The sequence below is a fragment of the Anomaloglossus baeobatrachus genome, chromosome 2 (genome assembly GCF_048569485.1).
Source record: "Anomaloglossus baeobatrachus isolate aAnoBae1 chromosome 2, aAnoBae1.hap1, whole genome shotgun sequence".
NCBI lineage: Eukaryota > Metazoa > Chordata > Amphibia > Anura > Aromobatidae > Anomaloglossus > Anomaloglossus baeobatrachus.
In genome coordinates, this window is record NC_134354.1 from 675,699,710 (window position 1) to 675,717,479 (window position 17,770).

Below are 17,770 nucleotides of genomic sequence, written 5' to 3' on the forward strand. Positions count from 1 at the left end.
CTAATTTTTTGTACTATGTTTCCATCCCTACAGAGACCTCGGGGTTTCTTCAATTGTAGGACCAAAAATTTGGTCTATGGACTCATTTGCGGATGCCCTAAAATATATGTCGGACAGACGGGACAAGAGCTCAGAAAACGGACCCAGCAGCATTTATCCACTATTGGAACAGCAAAAACTGACCTGGAAAAAGGAAAAACAATATCATCAGTGGCTATGCACGTTTTGAAGGAGCATGGCGGGCGGACATCCAACATAAGGATTCTTGGACTGGAAAGAATTAAAACCAACATCAGAGGTGGTAACACCACCCTGGATCTTCTTAGATGTGAATCGGCCTGGATTTTCCAGCTAAACTGTCTTGCCCCACTTGGTATAAATGAGGACCTTTTATTTACGGGGTTCTACAAACAGAGGTGACGATGTTCCCTCTTTTTGGACTCTGGGTGGTTTTGCGTGGTGTTGGGGGTATCGTTAAATTCCATACGTGTTCCCACCCTCATAATCATAACCAAATATTTTTCTTTAATCTGGGTCTTAAAAATATTTGCATGTAAAACTAAATCTGTATATGGGAATTTTCTTTTTCCCCTTATAAGGGTTGTTCACCTATTCCTTTCTTTGAAGATAGGTTTATCCTATTATATATAGATATTTCCTGTATTATCCATGTTCTTTGGATTACATGGGCCCAGATGAAAGAAAATAATAAATAACAAAAAGATATAGACACTATTTCAAACTATATATATTCCTTGCTGTATATATTCTGTGGTGGTTCCACTTTACATACATCTGGCATCCTTGTTAATGATCTACTCTTATGCATTTCTTATACAAACTATTCCTTCTTTTAAAAAACTGAACTTATAAGCTCCTTTGTCTCCTTATATGGCGGCCGCCATCTTTTTGGAGTCCCGCGCATGCGCAGTACCCGGAAACATCCAGAAACCCCTCTCCTCTCCCTGATTGAACGCTAGCATGCATGTGACTTCCGGGACGCCGGGGACATGCCAAACGCGGCGTTTTTGATTATCAGGTTGATCTACAAACAGCTGTTAAGGTAATCGCCGGGTTATTTAAACGCTAGTTCTCTGTGTGGGCACACTCTACCCCTGACGAAGCTGTCCCAGGTGACAGCGATACGCGTGGGGAATCTCCTATCCTACCCTGGCTATCATATGGATCCTGATTATTGGTAAATGCAGCATGGGCTGGTAACTCTGCTATCTTAGGGATCCTTGTATTACCATTGCTGCAACTAATGCTGACATCTTATATTGGTGCTGTGGTTCATGTGGATGTGGCAATTGTTATGTTTTTGTGCAAATGGTTTTTGCTGTTCATCCTAATATGCTAATAAGTATGCCAACAACCATGTTTCATCTCTAGGATCCCCTACATATTGCATACAGCCCTATAAGGATAGCCCTATGTGACCATTCATATTGCCAGGGGGATGTTTTATCCCTTACAGGGGATAAACAAAGCTCATAGAGGCTTTTTTTGTATGCCTTTTTAAGTGGTTTTAATATGTTTGTGTCCACATGATTGTTTGCTTTATAATAAAGACCTTTTTGTAGACGTATACAGGTGTATCCCTTGCTTTTTGCACACCATCTCTCCATATACATGTTAAAATTGGTGTGTTGAGGTGATCCCTGGCTGGTTTCTACTATTGGATTATTAAAATCCTGCAGGTGGTGCCCTCCCCATTTTTTATTTAGTTGTCAAACGGATGTCACATGGATGCATATGAGGAAAAACAGGACCGTTTTTTTACAGACCGCAAAAAACCAGACGGTCATGTGAATTTAACCTTAGACATTAGACACCATCTCTCTCTCCATATACATCCGTTTGACAACTGCATCTGTTCCATTCACGGTCCATTTTACATCTGCGGACCGCAAATAAAAATAGATGGAGGGCTACATACAGTCAAAAGCTAAAAAGATAGGTAGCTGGATAGATAAGAAAGACATATATAATGTCCCACTCCCCTACATTTTGTAATCTTGCACCCTTTAGTGTTTTTCATGTGGCACTAAAGGGTGTTTAGTTTTGTTTTTAGCCACAAATTCATTATTTTCCCCAGAAAACGACGTGGGGTCCCCCCTATTTTTTGTAGCCAGTCAACGTGACGCAGACAGCAGCATTCTGCAGACTGCAGCTGGCAGCTCTACCTTGGCTGGTAATCCCAAACAGAGGGCACCCCACGCTGTTATTTTAAATTAAATAAATAATTTAAAACAAAAAACGACACCCTCCCCCAATTGCATCACCAGCCAAGTTAATGTGGACAGCTGTGGTCAGGTATTCTCAGACTAGGGAGGTCCACGGTTATTGGACCCTCCCCAATCTAAAAATAGCAGGGCGCAGCCGCCCCAGAGGAGGCGCATCCATTAGATGCACCAATTCTGGCACTTCGCCACGGCTCATCCCGTTGTCTTAGTGCGGCGTCAAACGGGGTAAAATATGGGGTTGATACCAGATGTGTAATGTCACCTGGCATCAAGCCCTGGCATTGGTGATGTCATGGTGTCTATCAGATACGTCTATCAGGTAATAAATTAAAAAAAAAAAGATGACAAAACATTTTTTATTTGAAAACACATTCCTCAACACATTCCCTCTTTCACCAATTTTTTGAAAAGAAAAAACAAATCCGGGTCTGGCGTACTCCAATAAGGGGGTCCCACGACGATCCATACTCACTGTCCCAGTCAATGAAGAGCAGAATGTTTCCCATTGACTGGGAGAGCAGTGCAGTGACCTGAGCTAACATCATTAGGTCAGGCCAGGTCACCGCAGGGGATGGCGAGCGCCGACGTCATGAGGTTAGCTAGGTACATTACGTGCGATGATGAACTCTGCTGAACTCGTAACGTCAGCGCTCATCACTGAGTCCCGTGGCCGCTGTGTTCTCACGCGAAGTATCACGGGAGCACGTGACTTCATCGCTAGTCACATCCCCGGGCTGCCCGTGAGATCGCGGTGGTCATGGAACTCAGTGAAGAGCGCTGATGTCACGAGTTCAGCGGAGTTCATCACCGCAGGTAATGATCTGAGCTAACCTCATGGCGGCAGCGCTTGTCATCCCTGCAGCTGCACACACTGCTGTGCGAGCAGCTGCAAGGCTGGCCAGGACAGTGGGACATATATATTGCAGGGGAACCCATAGACTGAAGCCACACTGAAGTTTTTCCATGTGGCTTCCTTTTATTTTGTGGACCCGTTGACTTGTATTGTGTCACGGTCTGCATTTTGCGGAACAGTTTAGGACATGTTCCATAATAACGGAATGGACATATGGGCACAAATGGCACACGGAAACACTTCCGTATGCATCTGTTCCTATACAAAATACATTGAAAACATGGTCTTGTCAGTAGGAGCGAAAAAAAAAAAAATAGGAACTGACCAGGACAAATGGAATAGTCGTCTGAATGAGCCCTAATCAGGATCTATGTTCCTATATCATTACATAGCAAAAACCTGCTGACAGATTCCCTATAAATATGGTGATCAACCCACATGCCATCGTGTAGTGTATTCATGAAGGAAACTGCTGAATACACTTCTGTTGTGCAGGAATGCCAAGTATGTGTCTGTCTGACGTGTTCTTGCCTTGTTTACTCGTTGATGCATCCATTTTCACAATAAGAGTGGGGTCACTCATTGTGATCTTTGGTGCATTTTTCTGAAATTTCAGCAGTCATAGCTTCATTGTTTGAGCCAACTTTAAGGCCACTTAACACACAGCGACATCGCTAGCGAAAGCACCCGCCCCTGTCGTTTGTTCATCACGAGCAAATCGCTGCCCGTGGCGCACAATATCGTTAGTCCCTGTCACACGGACTTACCTTCCTAGCGGTGTCGCTGTGGCCGGAGAACAACCTCTTTTCTAATGGGGTTCGTGCGGCGTCACAATGACGTCAAACGGCAGGCGTCCAATAGAAGCGGAGGGGCGGAGAGCAGCCGAAGGAAAGACACACCCTCCTCGTTGCCGGAGGACGCAGGTACAGTGCTGTTCGTCATTCCTGGGGTGTCACACGTAGCGATGTGTGCTGCCGCAGGAACGGTGTACAACCTGCGTCCAGAACAAGCAACGATATTATGAAAATGAATGACGTTTCAACGATCAGCGATCCGGTGAGTAATTTTGATCGTTAGCGGTCGTTCGTATGTGTTACATGCAACGACGTCGCTAACGAGGCCGGATGTGCGTCACGAATTCCGTGATCTCGTTAGCGATGTCGTTGCGTGTAAATGGACCTTTAGGCTACGTTGTCACTGTGTTGAGGTTGCAGAATTTTTTCATCATTTCTGCACCTATTATGTAAATTAGGTTAGTTGCTTGCGGTTTTGTCACGTTTTTGGCGCTGCAGTTTTTGTCTTTTTGTTATGTCCTATTTTAAATAAAGCTGCTTTGTTTTTGACACTTCTTGGTATTTGACTTTGACAAAACTTTATTGATAACGTCGGTACAGGTCATGTGTTTTTGTTGCTTTTCTTCTGCAGAAACGCACTAAAAATGCATGTGTGGTTTATCTGTGGGATTTTCTGCATATAATAACACACGTCTATGAGGAAAGTGTGCACATAAAACAGCGTGCCCGCAAGAGAAAACTGCTTGTTGCGGATTTGAAGCACTTCAGTGTGGCTTCCGTCTATGGATGCCCCTGCAGTATATGTAATGTCCCACTGCCCTGGCCAGCCCCGCAGCTGCTCGCACAGCAGTGTGAGCAGCTGCGGGTATGACAAGCGCTGCCGCCATGAGGTTAGCTCAAATAATTACCTGCGGTGATGAACTCTGCTGAACTCGTGACGTCAGCGCTCGTCACTCAGTTTATGCTGAGTTAAAAAGGAGCACAGTGGGCAGGAGATTAATATAAATCCCATCCACTGTGCTGGACCTGAAGCTGCTGCGCTTTTGACCCTGCAAAAATAAAGAGTCAAAAGCTCATCAAATATTCAATGTGCACGTGGCCTTAGAGAAAATAAAACTATGTTGCGAAGGTGGCATAACCCAGGGATACACAACATTGTTTTAGTGACTGCGTTTTGGTCTGACTGCTGGCGCCATGAGACCCTCTAAGGGCTTGTTCACATGCAGTGTTTTTGAAGCAGCATTTCCATATGTTTTATGCTATTTGCGCACGCTGAGTTTTTGGTTGCAGACATTTTTTCACCAAATCTGAATCTCTTGACAGAAAAAAAGTGTTTTTTATTTTTGCCACTTTTTTAGTGTGTTTTCTATCCATTCTAGGGTGGAAAAATGCTAAAGAATTGACATGCTGCAGATTTTAACACCAAATCTGCAAGGGAAAAAAGCAACATGTGCACAACACTACTGGATACTCATTGACTTTGCTGTCATAAGGATTTGCATGCAGTTTTGTGCCCAAAAAAACTGATAAAAATATGCACTGTGTGCACTCAGCCTTAGGCTAAGTTCACACAGGGCATCTTTTGCTGTGTTTTTGGTGCTTTTTTACGGTCACAAAGATGCACCAAAATGCATGCATTTCCTTCTCCCAGCAAAGTCTTATGAGATTTCGTCTGCATCTTGGCTTCGTTTTTGAAGATGCAGCATGTCAGTTCTTTTTGCGTTTCTCCAGCGTTTTTGAGCCCTTCCAGTCAATAGATTTGACTTAAAAAAACGCATTGGGCAAAGCGCAGTAAAAACGCGTCAAAAACGTATTGCGTTTTTGCCGCAGTGTGATTTTTGGTACGTTTTTTGGTACAAAAACACTACATCTTTGTGGTTTAAAAAAAAGATGCCGCATGTAAACATACTCTTAGGCCCTGTGCGCACTGGAAAACGGAATTTTCTTAAAAAAATTCCGCAGGGTCTGAAAGATTACCGCACACGCGGTAAAAAAACGCGGCAAACCACACCCGAAAACTGCATTCCGTTTGCTGCGGTTTTACCACGGTATTGTTCGCGGTATTGCCGTGGTTTTGCCGCATGCGGGTTGGTACATGTGCTTTAATGCATTCAATGCAATAAAGCACATTGAAGAAAAAAAAAAAAAAAGTAATTTCCTTCTGAGATAGATAGCAGATGGAAGAATAGATAGAAGGATAGATAGAGGGATAGATACCATAGATAGAGTCCCTGTGAGCACACGCTGCATTTCTCCCGAGCGGTAGTGTGTTCACATTACCGGCCGTGGGAAATGCCCTGTGGTTACCTCTGCTGTCTCGTTGCGAGGCTGCATTCTGTACAGTGTGTCAGTCGCGGCTGGATGCAAGCATCGCAGGACGTGGATTACGCCGGAGCTGTGTGTTTTGGGGGGGTTAATACAATGGTGAACCAGGGGCTTTTTTGTGTTTTATTGAAAATAAAGGATTTTTCGGTGTGTGTTTTTTCACTTTACTTACGGGTTGATCATGTCAGCTGTCTCATAGACGCTGCCATGATCAAGCCTGGACTTAGTGGGGGCAATCCGCCACCATTAACTCCTTATTACCCTGACTGCCACCGCATCACAGCAACAGGAAGAGCCGTTGACACTCTGGTACTGCCGCATAATGGATGCGACAGTCCCGGGGCAGCTGCGGGCTGATATTCTCGGCTGCGGGAGGAGGGGGGGCATTAACCCTGTTGCTCGCCCTCCCCAGCCTGAGAATACGGGGCCGCCGCTGTGTGCTTACCTCGGCTGGACAATAAAAATACGGCGGAGCACACGTGTTTTTTTTTTTCTATATGTCCGTTTGAATTGGATGTGTATTCTATCTGTGTGAGTGCAATGTGTGTATATTCTATGTCTGTATCTGTGATCATGTGATGTGTGCGTTTACTCTCTGCTCCGCTTCCTCTTCCTGTCATAATGCCATCACTTCTCTGCAAACCGCAGGCAGTGATGAATATTATGTCCCAAAAACGCGAAATACCGGAGGGTATAACGTAGGAAAACGCAATGAACCGCACAGAATTTGCTGCTTGCGTTATTCCCTGCGGGATTTCACGAGTACATTGCAGTCAATGGAGTGAAATCCCGCAGCGACGTGCGGAAAAGAAGTGACATGCAATTGTTTTGCTGCGGGAATCCCGCAGCAAAACATGCAGCTGTCAAAATCCGCATAGTGCGCACAGTATTTTTTTTCCCATAGATTTTGCTGGTGATTCACTGCAGAGATGTTATGAACATAACATGCACCGAAACATGCAGCAAATCCGCAGGAAATCCGCGGCAAAAACCGGTAAGTGCACACAGGGCCTTACAGTAACAGCCAGATGAATGAGGTCTCTAAAATCCTTCACACTGCATTTTTTTCTTGCAATTTTTGACCTTTATAATTCCCATTGTGGATATTTTTGGCCATAATCTGCAGGTTTTTGCAGAAATAAACAAAGTATCAAGAGTTGTGTGAACATACGGTTACAACACTATCCTTTTGTGTATTCATGATGTTCATGCTTTCTATTTTTCTTCTTTCTGCAGTAAAAAAAATAAAACTGCCATTTGCTTCCGAAACACTATTGGTATCCTCATATGACATATTTGTTCCTTTTTCTCATGTACATTTAGCCTAATGTTATTTTCCTATTTTCGTTCTCAGAATGAAGCTACAGCGAGTGCAGCTAAAGTGCAAAAATCTGCATGAATTTCTTCAAGAGCTGAGCCCAGGGGTCCTCGATCGGCTGTACAATCATCCTGCTACATGTCTGGCGGTTTTTAGGTGAATGGCCGACCATACACAGCTTATAGAATAAGGCTAGGTTCACACTTCCGTTAAATTGTATCAGTCACAATCCGCTGCTCTGGTAAACAACGGAATCCGTTTGGCGGATTCCGTTGTTCCCATAGACTTGTATGAGCAGCGGATTGTGACTGATGAAGCTTTTTTGCATTTTTTTGTGGCAGCTTTTTTCTAAGCAGAAACTACCTGAAGAATAGTCGGGTCACTTCTTTTAGCCACTTCATGGCTGTCAAAGCCTGAAGCAATTAAAAGAGGTTATAAAAGATGCACAGCAAGTTGTTTTTACATTGCAGTGCATATATTAATTATTTTTATTGTTTATCGGTGCTTTTCAGCCGTGTTCCAGGTGGAACGTTCCTAAAAAAGATGCTGTATGCACGTACCTTTAGGGTGATGGTTTACAGTCATGTAAATCAGCCACAGACATTCAGTAATAGTTGAAAAACAATTAGTCTTTCTTGTTGTTATGTTTCACGGAAAGGTTATTTGTGGAGTATTCTACCAGACCAAAATTTTCACTCCCCTCCATTGTAGCCAAGTTGCGTTTCTTCCTTACTTCGTCAAGAACAAAAACATTTTTTATTTCTGTATTGAGAAAATGTTATGCCAAATTTTTGTCGAATAAATTGTAGTTTTAGGTTAAATTAATGACATTTACCATAAAACGGACTGGGGTGAAATGGTGAAAACAAAAAATCTAATTGTCACCATTTTAGGGAAGGGGGGGGGGTAGGGTTCATTTCCATGATATTCAGTGTGCATTAAATCTGACCTGACTCCATGATTCTGCAGATCAGTACAGTTACCATAATGCAAAATCTTTAAGGCTAGGTTCACACTTCCATTAAAATGCATCAGTCACAATCCGCGGCTATGGTAAACAACGCATTCCGTTTAGCGGATTCCATTGTGTCCCATAGACTTGTATTAGTGACGGATTGCGACTGATGACCTTGCGTTGCATCCGCTGCGTCGCGGTCAATCGTTTTTTGACTGACCGCCGGGCGGGAGCAACGCAGAATGTAACATTTTTCTGACTGTCAAAATTGACGCACCGCGCAGGAATCCGACGCAGTCCATCAACCTTGTAATGTATGTCTATGGTGCTGGATTCCGTCGTAATCCGTCTTACGACGGAATCCAGCGCTGGATTCCATCATGCTCTACTGAGCATGCCCAGCATGTTTGGCACACCCACTGGGCTGTCCCAAACACAAACGGATCATGACTGATCCGTCAAAAAACGGACACATAGCAGATGTAAACAACGGAAAGCTTTTTTTTTTTTTAATTTTTTTTTCTTCTTTACAGTTTTACTGGCAGCAGACTATTGTGAACGATCAGCTGATCGCTCTCAATAGCCGGCGGCTGGGCGCTCTGCGGAGCGCTCTCACATGCCGGCGGCTGGGTGATCAGCTGAACGTTCGGCCACCGAGAAACAAAATAAAGTTTCTGTGATTTTAAAAAAAAAAAAAAAAAAAGAGAGCATGCGCAGTGAAAAATAAAGGTTTCCGTCGCTAAAAAAAAGTTACATGCTGCGTTCCTTCCGCCCGACGCAGCGTCAAAATAACAACGCTGCGTCGTCCAGCGGATGCAACGCTGACACTTGTGTTACAGTGCGTTGTATATACAAGTTATGGAGAATAGCGCAGTGCGTTAACGGACTGCGCTATTCTCCATAGTGACGGACTCCGCTGAATGCAAGTGTGAAAGTACTCTAAGGAATACATTAGGCTTGTATCTCCACTTTCATAACTGTTTTATTAGTCAGTGGAAAACTGAGGAAAGCACAGTTTGCTTTCTTTGTCGCTCCATTGGGAGACCCAGACAATTGGGTGTATAGGCTATGCCTCCGGAGGCCGCACAAAGTATTACACTAAAAGTGTAAAGCCCCTCCCCTTCTGCCTATACACCCCCCGTGCTCCCACGGGCTCCTCAGTTTTTTGCTTTGTGCGAAGGAGGCAGACATGCACGCATAGCTCCACAGCTTAGTCAGCAGCAGCTGCTGACTATGTCGGATGGAAGAAAAGAGGGCCCTTAACAGGGCCCCCAGCATGCTCCCTTCTCACCCCACTCTTGTCGGCGGTGTTGTTAAGGTTGAGGTATCCATTGCGGGTACGGAGGCTGGAGCCCACATGCTGTTTTCCTTCCCCATCCCCCTTAGGGCTCTGGGTGAAGTGGGATCCTAATCGGTCTCCAGGCACTGAGACCGTGCTCCATCCACAGCTCCTGAGGACTCTGCTGGATAGGAGCCGAGTATCGTTCAGGGACATGGCCCTGCTACTTTGAGGTACTCTGTGTCCCCGTGGGGACCGCGCACAGCAACACTCCAGCATTGCTGGGTGTGCTAGTGCACCGGGGTCCGCGGCGCTGACCGCGTTTGTGCCATTACACACTGCAGCGTCGCTGAGTGTGTTAGTGTATGGGGACTACCGCGCTGACCGCCGCTGCCATTGTTATCACTGCGGCGCAGCTGGGACTGTTAGTGCGCCGGGGACTTCCGCGCCGACCGCGCTTATACGGCGGCCGCGCTTATAACTCGAGTCCCCGGCTTTTGCGGCCTAGTCTCTTTTTCTTCCCGCCCCCAGCCCTGCCAGTCAGGGGAAGGGCGGGACACTGTACAGGACGGCAGCACTGAGGGCTGGAGCATGCTTTGCATACTCCACCCCCCTCACTGTGCACAGTGGGGCACCAGTTCCCGCACTTTCTGGGTCACGCCCACGGCTCCCTCCTCTCCTCAGGACGCCGGCAGCCATTCCTGTCAGCTCCTCTGACGCTGCAGAGGGGAGACAAGCTCTGGGGGACCCAGGCAGGGATTCTGGTGGCCACACAACCGCTTTAAGCGGTCGGTAAGCAGCACCTGAGGTGCTGGCCCCACTTGTGCAGAAGTGTAATTATAGATTATATGTTTATAGGCTATACTTTACACTGTATGGTGCACGGGTGATTTCTGGCTATATACCCTATTGTGTTGCTCAGGGGAGACAACAGCATGGCGCCCACAAGAAGCAGGGGTGCCAAAACACAGGCTTACTATGCTGCCTGCGCCGCATGTACGACCTCGCTACCGGCAGGTTCCACTGACCCTCATTGTGTGCACTGCTCGGCCCCTGTGGCACTTGCTCAGCCGGAGCCTCTGCTAAGGGGGGCCCAGGGGGAACCACCAGCTAACACTGTCCAGGTGACAGGGACGGAGTTTGCAGTTTTTACTGACAGACTTTCTGAGACTATGGCTAAAATTCTAGAAGCTTTGCAGTCCAGACCGGTATCTCAGACCATGGGCACTGTGGAATCATTGCCCCCTGGTTCCCCTCAGTTGGAACAACAATGTTCCCCCGGGGTGTCTCATAGATCCCAGGGTGAGGTCTCTGACATGGACCGCAGCCCCAGACCGCCTAAGCGAGCTCGCTGGGAAATCCCCTCGACCTCATCACATTGTTCAGGGTCTCAGAGGGAGGACTCTCTGTATGATGAAGCGGAGGTAGCTGATCAGGATTCTGATCCTGAGGCCGCTCTCAACCTTGATACTCCTGATGGTGACGCCATAGTGAATGATCTTATCGCGTCCATACATCAAATGTTGGATATTTCTCCCTCGGCTCCTCCAGTGGAGGAGTCAGCCTCTCAGCAGGAGAAATTCCGTTTCAAGTTCCCCAAGCGTACAACGAGTATGTTTCTGGATCACTCCGACTTCAGAGAGGCAGTCCAGAAACACCGAGTTTGTCCAGATAAGCGTTTTTCCAAGCGCCTTAAGGATACACGTTATCCCTTCCCCCCTGACGTGGTCAAGGGCTGGACTCAGTGTCCCAAGGTGGATCCTCCAATCTCCAGACTGGCGGCTAGATCCATAGTTGCAGTTGAAGATGGGGCTTCGCTCAAGGATGCCACTGACAGACAGATGGAGCTCTGGTTGAAATCCATCTATGAAGCTATCGGCGCGTCTTTTGCTCCAGCATTCGCAGCCGTATGGGCACTCCAAGCTATTGCAGCGGGTCAAGCGCAAATTGACGCACTCACACGTACGTCTGCGCCGCAAGTGGCGTCCATAACTTCTCAAACGTCGGCATTTGCGTCCTACGCTATTAATGCTGTCCTGGACTCTGCGAGCCGTACGGCGGTTGCAGCCGACAATTCGGTGGCAATACGCAGGGCCTTGTGGCTACGGGAATGGAAGGCAGATTCGGCTTCCAAAAAGTGCTTAACCGGTTTGCCATTTTCTGGCGACCGTTTGTTTGGTGAGAGGCTGGATGAAATCATCAAACAATCCAAGGGAAAGGAAACATCCTTACCCCAGGCCAAACCAAAATTACCCCAACAGAGGAGGGGACAGTCGAGGTTTCGGTCCTTTCGGGGTGCGGGCAGGTCCCAATTCTCCTCGTACAAAAGGCCTCAGAAGGATCAGAGGAACTCCGATCCATGGCGGTCTAAATCACGCCCTAAAAAGACCGCCGGAGGTGCCGCTACCAAGGCGGCTTCCTCATGACTTACGGCCTCCTCACACCGCATCCTCGGTCGGTGGCAGGCTCTCCCGCTTTTCCGACATTTGGCTGCCACAGGTAAAAGACCGTTGGGTGAGAGACATTCTGTCTCACGGTTACAGGATAGAGTTCAGCTCTCGTCCTCCGACTCGATTTTTCAGAACATCTCCGCCTCCCGAGCGAGCCGATGCTCTTCTGCAGGCGCTGGGCACTCTGAAGACAGAAGGAGTGGTGGTCCCTGTTCCTCTTCAGCAACAGGGTCACGGTTTTTACTCCAACCTGTTTGTGGTTCCAAAGAAGGACGGGTCTTTCCGTCCTGTCCTGGACCTAAAACTGCTCAACAAACACGTAATGGCCAGGCGGTTCCGGATGGAATCCCTCCGCTCCGTCATCGCCTCAATGTCCAAGGAGATTTCCTTGCATCGATCGATATCAAAGATGCTTATCTCCACGTACCGATTGCTCCAGAGCATCAGCGCTTCCTGCGCTTCGCCATAGGAGACGAACACCTTCAGTTCGTGGCACTGCCGTTCGGCCTGGCGACAGCCCCACGGGTTTTCACCAAGGTCATGGCTGCAGTAGTTGCGGTCCTCCACTCTCAGGGTCACTCGGTGATCCCTTACTTAGACGATCTGCTGGTCAAGGCTCCCTCTCAAGAGGCATGCCAGCACAGCCTCACCGCTACTCTGGAGACTCTCCAGAGTTTCGGGTGGATCATCAATTTTCCAAAGTCAAATCTGACACCGGCCCAATCGCTGACATATCTTGGCATGGAGTTTCATACCCTCTCAGCGATAGTGAAGCTTCCGCTGAACAAGCAGCGTTCACTACAGACGGTGGTGCAATCTCATGCACTTCCTGGGGAAGATGGTGGCAGCAATGGAGGTAGTCCCTTTCGCGCAGTTTCACCTGCGTCCTCTTCAATGGGACATCCTACGCAAATGGGACAGGAAGCCGACGTCCCTCGACAGGAACGTCTCCCTCTCTCAGGCAACCAAAGCTTCCCTTCGGTGGTGGCTTCATCCCACTTCATTATCGAAGGGGAAATCCTTCCTACCCCCATCCTGGGCGGTGGTCACGACGGACGCGAGTCTGTCAGGGTGGGGAGCAGTTTTTCTCCACCACAGGGCTCAGGGTACGTGGACTCGGCAAGAGTCCTCACTTCAGATCAATGTTCTGGAGATCAGGGCAGTGTATCTAGCCCTAAAAGCGTTCCAGCAGTGGCTGGAAGGCAAGCAGATCCGAATTCAGTCGGACAACTCCACAGCGGTGGCTTACATCAACCACCAAGGAGGAACACGCAGTCGGCAAGCCTTCCAGGAAGTCCGGCGGATTTTGATGTGGGTGGAAGCCACGGCCTCCACCATCTCCGCAGTTCACATCCCGGGCGTGGAAAACTGGGAAGCAGATTTTCTCAGTCGCCAGGGCATGGACGCAGGGGAATGGTCCCTTCACCCGGACGTGTTTCAGGAGATCTGTTGCCGCTGGGGGATGCCGGACGTCGACCTAATGGCGTCCCGGCACAACAACAAGGTCACGGCATTCATGGCACGTTCTCACGATCACAGAGCTCTGGCGGCAGACGCCTTAGTCCAGGATTGGTCGCAGTTTCAACTCCCTTATGTGTTTCCTCCGCTGGCACTGTTGCCCAGAGTGTTACGCAAGATCAGGGCCGACTGCCGCCGCGCCATCCTCGTCGCTCCAGACTGGCCGAGGAGGTCGTGGTACCCGGATCTGTGGCATCTCACGGTCGGCCAACCGTGGGCACTACCAGACCGACCAGACTTGCTGTCTCAAGGGCCGTTTTTCCATCTGAATTCTGCGGCCCTCAACCTGACTGTGTGGCCATTGAGTCCTGGATCTTAGCGTCTTCAGGATTATCTCAAGAGGTCATTGCCACTATGAGACAGGCTAGGAAACCAACGTCCGCCAAGATCTACCACAGGACGTGGAAAATATTCATGTTATGGTGCTCTGATCAGGGTTTTTCTCCCTGGCCATTTGCCTTGCCCACTTTTCTGTCCTTTCTTCAGTCCGGATTGGAAAAGGGTTTGTCGCTTGGCTCCCTTAAGGGACAAGTCTCTGCGCTCTCTGTGTTTTTTCAGAAGCGCCTAGCCAGACTTCCACAGGTACGCACGTTCCTGCAGGGGGTTTGTCACATCGTCCCTCCTTACAAACGTCCGTTGGAACCCTGGGATCTGAACAGGGTGCTGATGGTTCTTCAGAAACCACCGTTCGAGCCAATGAGGGATATTTCTCTCGCACGCCTTTCGCAGAAAGTGGTTTTCCTAGTAGCAGTCACTTCACTTCGGAGAGTGTCTGAGCTAGCAGCATTGTCATGCAAACCCCCTTTCCTGGTGTTTCACCAGGACAAGGTGGTTCTGCGTCCGGTTCCGGAATTTCTACCTAAGGTGGTATCCCCTTTTCATCTCAATCAGGATATCTCCTTACCCTCTTTTTGCCCTCATCCAATTCACCAATGTGAAAAGGATTTGCACTTGTTAGATCTGGTGAGAGCACTCAGACTCTACATTTCTCGTACGGCGCCCCTGCGCCGCTCGGATGCACTCTTTGTCCTTGTCGCTGGCCAGCGTAAAGGGTCACAGGCTTCAAAATCAACCCTGGCTCGGTGGATCAAGGAACCAATTCTCGAAGCTTACCGTTCTGCTGGGCTTCCGGTTCCCTCAGGGCTGAAGGCCCATTCTACCAGAGCCGTGGGTGCGTCCTGGGCTTTGAGGCACCAGGCTACGGCTCAGCAGGTGTGTCAGGCGGCTACCTGGTCGAGCCTGCACACTTTCACGAAACACTATCAGGTGCATAGCTATGCTTCGGCGGATGCCAGCCTAGGTAGGCAAGTCCTTCAGGCGGCGGTTGCCCACCTGTAGGACGGAGCCGTTACGGCTCTATTATGAGGTATTATTTACCCACCCAGGGACTGCTTTTGGACGTCCCAATTGTCTGGGTCTCCCAATGGAGCGACAAAGAAGAAGGGAATTTTGTTTACTTACCGTAAATTCCTTTTCTTCTAGCTCCAATTGGGAGACCCAGCACCCGCCCCTGTTTTTTTGTGTACACATGTTGTTCATGTTGAATGGTTTCAGTTCTCCGATATTCCTTCGGATTGAATTTACTTTAAACCAGTTTATAATTTTTTTCCTCCTTCTTGCTTTTGCACCAAAACTGAGGAGCCCGTGGGAGCACGGGGGGTGTATAGGCAGAAGGGGAGGGGCTTTACACTTTTAGTGTAATACTTTGTGCGGCCTCCGGAGGCATAGCCTATACACCCAATTGTCTGGGTCTCCCAATTGGAGCTAGAAGAAAAGGAATTTACGGTAAGTAAACAAAATTCCCTTCTTTAAAGAAACTCCAGCCGAGGGGATGGAGGTTCTGTGAAACCTTAAAACCCCTTTAATATAAGTGTGAGTTCCCACGATCAGTGTTTGTTGAGTTTTTTATGCTGCAGAATTTCTTCACCAATTAAGTATCTTAGTTTACTTGCATTTTCTTCATCGTTCCTATGGGAGACCCAGACCATGGGTGTATAGCTTCTGCCTCCGGAGGACACACAAAGTACTACACTAAAAAGTGTAGCTCCTCCCTCCGAGCATATACACCCCCTGGATAACCAAATATAGCCAGTTCAATGCTTTGTGTTCAGGAGGCACACATCCACACATGCATTCTCATTTGATTTTTGATTTTAAAGAGTTGGAAGAACAGCGGGTCCAAGCCTGGACCCCCGGCATGTCCCTTCTCACCCCACTGTGTCGGCGGTGTTGTTAAGGTTGATTTCAGGGCTGGAGCCTTACATGCCGCGCTCCTTCACCATCCCTCGGGCTCTGGCTTGAAGTGGGAGCCAGCACGGTTCTCACTGCCTTGCAGGAGACCGGTCTCCATCCGCAGCCCTTTCAGGATCCTGCCGGACGGAGCACTCATCCCTCAGGGACCTGGCCCTGCGTCTCACAAGCTAAGTATTTGAGACGTTATTGTCAGGGGGTCCCTTGCACTTTATTGTTGGGGAGAGTGTGTTTCTAGTTTCGTTTTCACTGCCCCTGCATGTCAGTCATGCACAGGGACAGTGCGGCGCCGCCCACCGGCCGTTCGGCACAGGGGAGGACACTCCTCTCTGAGGAGATGTTTCCCTCCTCTGCATATCTCCTTGGCCCTCCGGATCCTGCTCTTTGACTAGGCCCCGCCCCCTCTCCTCGCTCCGGCGCCATTTTATCAGTGTCCTCACACCGATCGGCGCTGGCTGCAGCATCTCTGCATAATCTGTCTGGGGGTCCGAGCAGTGGGATCTGGAGGGCACACAAACGGTCTGGTAAGCCACAACCTCCGGTTGTGGACATTCTTATACACTCTCTGGGGGTCATTCTGGCTCAGAGCCCCCACCTCAGCAGCATGTCTCACACTAGGAGCAAGGCTGCAAGGCTGTACTCAATATGCACTGCATGTAAGCTCGTACTGCCTGAACCGAGCACATATCCACATTGTGATGCCTGCTCTAACATGGTGGTGCCTCAGCCTGGAGTCTCCCCAGTGGCCCCTTCGGCTGCTCCGGCCCCGGTGGCTGAACCCCCGGCTTGGGTAGAATTGTTCTCTAAGTCTATCTCCCAGTCCTTTGCCGACTCCATGGGAGAGTTGTCCCGGACTCTGCTGAGCATGCATCAGCCCCCTTCTCAGGGCGCCTCTGCTGCTACGGCTCGCTCTGCAGAGCTCACAGAGGATTCTTCATCTGCTCCCAGACCCCGTCCTCCTAAAAGGAAACGCAGGGACCCCTCTCCTTCCTCGTCCCGCGGCTCTGATTCACGAGCTGACTCGCGGGACGAGGAGGATATCTTTACTGGGGGCTCGGACGCTACCTCCATGTGCCCCATTGATCTGACCGAGGGTGACGCAGATGTTAGTGATTTGATTGCGTCCATTAATTCTGTACTGGACCTCAATCCGCCAGTATCAGAGGAGCAACCCTCTCTGGCAGAAAAGCACCAGTTTACCTTGCCTAAGAGAACAAGGAGTGTGTTCTTTAACCACTCCAGTTTTCAGGCCACTGTGACCAAGCCCAGAGCCTGTCCTGACAAACGCTTCCCAAAGCGTGGTTCTGATGACCGTTTTCCTTTTCCACCAGAGGTGGTCAAGGAGTGGGCTCACTCACCAAAGGTAGACCCTCCGGTGTCTAGACTCTCAGCCTGGACAGTTGTATCAGTGGCTGATGGCACCTCACTTAAGGATCCCACTGACCGCCAGGTTGACCTTCTGGCCAAATCTGTATATGAGGCGGCAGGGGCCTCGTTCTCCCCATCCTTTGCAGCAGTGTGGGCTCTCAAAGCCATCTCTGCTTCTCTGGAAGAGATGCATTCCCTCACTAGGGACTCTATGCCTGAAATGGTTGCCTTAACTTCCCAGGCTTCAGCCTTTTCATCCTACGCCATGTCTGCCATGCTGGAGGCTTCTCACCGCACTGCGGTGGCTTCGGCTAATTCCCTCGCTATCCGCAGGATCTTGTGGCTTCGAGAGTGGAAGGCAGACGCTTCTTCAAAGAAGTACCTTGCTGGGCTCCCATTTGCTGGGTCCAGGCT

The 17,770-nt window shown here is 48.9% G+C and overlaps 1 protein-coding gene across 2 annotated transcripts in view; it reads left to right on the forward strand.

Annotated features, from left to right (window-relative positions):
* Positions 1 to 17,770, forward strand: part of GTF2H4 (general transcription factor IIH subunit 4) — a 154,434-nt gene that overhangs the window by 34,256 nt on the left and 102,408 nt on the right. For both annotated transcript variants that reach the window (XM_075337150.1, XM_075337151.1), the window contains exon 2: positions 7,573 to 7,692. In XM_075337150.1, coding sequence (XP_075193265.1) covers positions 7,574 to 7,692 — 119 coding nt within the window. In that variant the 5' untranslated portion in view covers position 7,573. The remainder of the gene's footprint in view (positions 1 to 7,572; positions 7,693 to 17,770) is intronic.